The sequence below is a fragment of the Peromyscus eremicus genome, chromosome 3 (assembly GCF_949786415.1).
Source record: "Peromyscus eremicus chromosome 3, PerEre_H2_v1, whole genome shotgun sequence".
Taxonomy (NCBI): Eukaryota; Metazoa; Chordata; class Mammalia; order Rodentia; family Cricetidae; genus Peromyscus; species Peromyscus eremicus.
Window position 1 is genome coordinate 82,263,338 of NC_081418.1, and position 5,957 is coordinate 82,269,294.

The window sequence follows — 5,957 nt, forward strand, 5'->3', positions numbered from 1 at the left end:
CAGTTTTCCTATTTTAAAAGAAGTAGCCACTGTGGTCTCATATGTTTGAACACTTGATCTGCCTTGGTGGAACTGCTTGAAATGGAGATGAGTTGTGATCTTTTTAGAGATGGTGTGTCATGGGGATGAGAGTCTCTCTGCCTCCTGCTTGTGGATCCATATGTGAGCTCTCACATGTTCCTATTGCCATGCCTTTCCTTAGCCACCATGAAATCTAGCCATCTGAAGTTCTAAGCCCAATTAAAGACATTTTTAAAAAAAAATTGTCTTTATCATGGTGTTTCATCCCAGCAATAGAAAAGTTACTAAGACATCAGGATTACTCATGGGAATAGGAATTTAAACATGATATACAACCAATACTTTGGAAGTGAATATAGAAGAGGAGATGTACAGCAACTTGGTTCTAGTTTCCTATTGCATGCTTGTTCAGATAGCACTTCCCTGTGGATTCAGAATTTACAGGCTTCTTTTCTGTCCTAGTGAAAGCATTTCTTATATATTTCAAAACCAGAGAATTTATAGAATAGGGTAAACAAGTGTTGATCATTTTGTTGATTGGTTTCAGTGTTATTGAGTCATAGTCTTGCTGTTGCTAGTTCAGACTTCTCTAGAACATACTACAAACTCAGGTTAGTATTGAAGTTGCAATCTTCCCTCCTCAGCATCCCAATGTAGGGATTATAGAGAAACACATGGATAGAGATCCTCCTTATGAGGGAGGCCCCTAAGCCAGGAATCAATACAGGCTATTGTTACTTTTCATGATTTCCCATCATAAATAAGACATAAATCCCTATTACTAAAGACATAATTTCAGCTGAAATTCTCCATCTGGCTGGCTAGCTTTCATAGTTCTGGACACAGTTCTTCAAACTCCTGGTGAAGAAAAATAGCAATCAAGTTTGCTCAACTGTGGAATTTATAACCTATAATAATGACAACCTGTATGGCAGCATGCTTACTCGTACAATAATCCTTATCATGGGACTAAACTACAGCTTTCTCCTTAGATCTGTGACCCACTCTCTGGCAAAACCTACTGTATGATATTACAAAGCTAGTCAAGTGTCCACAGCTGGGAAGATCATATACCCTATGAGATAACTTAAAACTGGTATTATTCTGTAGAGGCATCGTGTCAAATTGGCTTCTACATAGTTACATTTTTACCTATACATTTGTTATGATGTCAGCATTTACCATAGAAATTCTTTTTTTGTAAGTGGGTGATACTTAAAGTAGAACCTCACAGCTTTTCAAACTGTGAAGGATAACTGTAGAGTATTCACACTTATTTTCAAGGAAATATTTATATCATCTCCATCAGGCTCAAGGAATGTATCACAACAGGATGTAGAAAGAATATAAGAACCAAAGGATAGCAAGGAGTGCTGTGAAACAATACATTCTGGACATGATCATTGTACCACACTCATGAAATCACTGCCATAGTTACCAGTGTAAGATCTGCAGATTATGTGTATCATCATTTCAACTTTCATGGAGGAGATGCTAATTCTTCAGTCTTGACTAACAGACCACTAGCAGTTAATGGTTGCTGGGAAAGGGTATCACATTATCTTTAGCCTTGGAGTCATGGTTAAGCTTAGTGTTCCAGTAAAGAATCCCCAATTCATTCATATGAGCAAACAAAAATAAAGTCACTGAGCCAAAGAAAAGAAAAGCATTATGGTTGGTGGGAGTGCAGAGAGTTTCAATGAGAGAGGAAAGAGGATAATGGGGATGATATTAAAATTAATCATTATTTCTCTTTTTTAAATTGACAGAGAATTAAATAAATAAAAATAAAAATATAAAAAATATAAAAAGAATGAGCAGCATAGGCAGTATATGGTATACCTTTAAATGAATCCATACACATAGACTTTCTAGAAAAAGAAGAGGAAGATGAACATATAGAAAAGATGCTTAATGAAATTCTATCTGAACATACAAGTCCTGAAAATGCAAAAGCACTCAAATAAGTTTAATGGAAAACACGTATCCAAAATATCAAATCCCAGAAAGAAAAAAATTAAGACATGAAAAACATGTAAATATATGTATATATATATATATATATATATATATATATATATATATATATATATATATATATAGAGAGAGAGAGAGAGAGAGAGAGAGAGAGAGAGAGAGAGGGGGCTAAGAAAATCTTATTAGACTGAAGTTAATTTCTTAATAAAAAGCTAGCAGTAAGGAGATAATTGGGTAATATAGGCAAAGTTCTAGCAAGAAACAACATCAAAATGTTCCCTCCAAAGCAAAATATAAAATGACCAGAAAACTTCAAAAATGAAGGAAAAGTAACCACACTCTGCAAAAAAAGAAAGGTAATTTAACATAAAAATATGTATGTATTAAATTCACTAAAATTCACAAAGGTGAAGGAGAAAAAATTTATTCTCAACACATAAAAACACCAACCCATAAATACTTGGAACACGGGAAAAATATTCAAAACAACCAGAAAACACTACCATAAACAAGTTCTTATACATCAATAACAGTGCATATAATTAGAAGAAATCGTGCACTCAAATAGTAAGAACATCTGGATGGAGAAAACAGAACAGTTTGTTAAAAAAGAAATGTTTCATGAGTAAAACATAGTCTGAAGCTCAGTGAACATACTTTGAGTAAATAGAAAACAAAATGGAGTAGAGTATGCAATATTTACATTAATAAAATGGAATTTAAATGAAAACCATAAAACGTGGCAAATCAAATGATTTTATCATATGATGTTTTGAATGAGAATGGCCCCAGGATCATAGATTTGAATGCTTAGTCATCAGGGAGTGGCACTATTTGAAAGGATTAGGAAATGTGGCCTTGTCGAAGGAACTATGACTGAAATTGGGCATTGAGGTGTCCAAAAGCCCAAATCAGGCCAAGTAGATTGTTTTTCTTGCTGCCTACAAATCTGTATGTAGGAGTCTCAGCTACTTGTCTAGTATCATCTCTGCCTGTATGCCACTCTTCCTGCCCTAAGAAAGAACTAAACCACTGAAATTCTGAACAAACACTGTTAGAATGCTTTTGAATTTTAACAAGAGTTGCCATAGTCATGGTTTCTCTTCACAGGAATAAAACATTGACTAAGAAATACAGTAATGAGACAGTTTAATAAAGGAATATGTATCAGTTCCTGACTGTTTTAATGGCTAATTTTGAGTCAGAAAAGCAGAAATGTCCTGTAGAATCAAAATATGTTTTCACTCAGCTTTAATTCCATTATTCCTGGTTGATGAGAGGGAACATGTTCACCATTTGCCTGAGACAAATGCAATATCATTGTTATTGCAGCTGATGAGGCCAGAAATGTATGACCAGTGAGGTGTAGCCATGGTAATCATGCTCCAAGACCCTCCACTGCAACAAATAATGAAGAGTTCTTCAGCATTTCTCTCTCACAGAGAAGTAACAGGTTTGGCAGCTGGGCCACCCCAAGCAAAGATGTTTTTGTTAGGGTCTGAATCACTGTGGGAGGAATATGTGTACCTTGGAAGTAGTAATATACTCCCAAATCTTCAGGCTCAACTCTCCTGATCTTGAGTGTGAAATCTGTGCCTGACCCACTGCCACTGAACCTGTCTGGGACTCCAGAAAATCGTTTGGAAATCTCATAGATGAGGAGCTGTGGGGACTGGCCTGGCTTCTGTAGGTACCATTCCAAATAGGTGTATCCATCACTATGTAAAACACTCTGACTAGACCTGCAAGAGATGGAGACTTTATCTCCAAGGCTGACAGGCAGGGAGAGTGGAGTTTGAGTCAAAACAACATCTCCTCTGGAATCTGAAATAAAGACAGAGAACAAAGTCATGGATAAATTTAGTTGCTTTACTTTTTTTATTTTTATTTCAACTTAGATGTTTATATGACATAAAATTCTTTATTACACTAAAATTTGCTTTTTAACAAAACAAGTGAACTAACAGCCCTAAGGGTCTTCTAGCTGTTATTTAGATCATGCCAGTCCATCTGTATCATAATCTTCGTTGTAATACAGATTCCTTCCCACCTGGGTCTTTCCTCTCACAGATGTAAATGTCATAGGTCCCATCCTGGAGGATAAAATCCATCTTCCCTACATGGACAGAACCCATGTATGTGATCAGCAGTGAGACTCAGGACTCATCCCCACTACCCATCCTCCTTTCTCATTGTTCTTACCAGGAATCCTGAATACCAGCAGCACCAACAGCATAACAGGAAACTTCATTTTGAGGAGGCAGTCTGAGGAGACTAATTAGTCACTGCAAGAGGACTACTGTTATCTCAGACTAAGAAGGGTGGGTCCTCCCTAGGGAGCAATATGCAAAGGTCTGGGTTAGTGCTGCAGTACAGGCAGAGGAAAGAGTTATGAGGATTTTCATGCTGGCCCCTCCTTCTTCACCAGAGTCAGAACAAAAGGATAAAATGGAGCAAAGCTATTCCTGTGTCTAAGAGGGGCCTCCTGGTGCTTATCTGATGAAGGAGGGTGAAGATGGTACACTGGTCTCCACAGTCCAACAAAAGGACCTCATGTTCCATGTATGAACATCTCTTGGAATAAGCTAAGCCATCAAATGTAAGCACTACAGTTTCCACTAGTGTGGCTGGTCATCTCTGCATGTTTTCCTATCATGATCTCAAAGTGCCCTGAGGACAGAATCCCTCCTCTCTTTCATCAATTGGATTTCTGGAGCTCAGCCTGGGTCCTGGCCAGAAAAGTATGTACTCTCTTAGTAGGTATGTTTGTAGTGATACAAGTACATTCCTGGTTCCTTAGGTCCCTTATATCACTCTTCCTGTACTCTCTCTCCTCCTAACATATACTATTGTCTTCAGGAGTGGAAGTCCTTCCTCTAACAAGTGCACATTCAGCTTTTGAATGCTCCATTTTCACCAGAATATTCTACCGTAGCCAAATATGCCCTAGTTACCAAGGGCATAACTCTACAACTGTGTTTAGATACCTGGAGATCAAGTAATATGAATAGAGAAGTATATAAGAATGAGTATAGAAGCTCTGGGCATGCTTGCTGTAGTCAGAACAGAATTCATAGGTTGTCCTCACATGAGTGCCATGATAGTGAATGTTTATGATGGTGGTCAGGCTATGCAGTTTATATAGTCATAGGCCATCTGAATTAGCATATTAAGGGCATGTTCAAAGACTGTATGCTAATAGATCCCAGTCTTATGTAATTCTGGCTCATATGTAGTACCCATTCCTGAAATTCAATAAGGAATACTAAGAACATGACACCTGAGCAAGATAGTGTAATAGACAGGCTGTCAAATACCTTATGAAACCTATAGTCAAGGAGACCATATCTTTGAAAGACAAAATTGCTATGTCATATTTTCCTTCTAGAATTTGTGAAAATCCAGTATTCCACTAAATACTAAATGGGAACTTTACAGTGAGAACATATATATTCTCTCTCCAACATGTAACTGAAGCTCTGAGCTCTGGAAAAGAGAAGAAAAAATGGGTTTCAAGAGACATCTCCTTACCTGAGGGGCATACTGAAATTTAACTAATCCCCATTTGTACACAAAAATATATTTAAAAAACTGAGAAAAAATAGTCACTAGAAATAAGTAAGAAACAGCCAGGCAGTGGCGGTTCACACCTTAAATACCAGCACTGGGGAGGCAGAGGCAGGCAGATCTTTGTGAGTTCAAGGCCAGGCCAGCCTGGTCTACAAAGCGAGATCCAGGACAGGCACCAAAACTACACAGAGGAACCCTGTCTCGAAAAAAAAAAAACAAACATACAAAAAAAAATAAGTAAGAAACACAGTAAAAGATGCTCTACTAAATAGTTTTGATTTTTCCTTTGGTATTACAGCAGAATTCTTTCACTAGTGTGTGTGCTAGGTGGATTCACCTTATACAAAAATGATGGATACAAAGATAACTATTCTTGATCAAAAGGTAGA

The 5,957-nt window shown here is 37.3% G+C and overlaps 1 gene segment (V, D, J or C); it reads right to left on the reverse strand.

The window, feature by feature from the left end:
- Positions 1-3,376: 3,376 nt before the first annotated feature.
- Positions 3,377-4,249, reverse strand: LOC131906381 (Ig kappa chain V-II region 26-10-like). The segment is given in 2 exon segments: positions 3,377-3,822; positions 4,201-4,249. Coding segments are annotated over 2 exon segments (495 nt in total).
- Between the last annotated feature and the right edge of the window lie 1,708 nt (positions 4,250-5,957).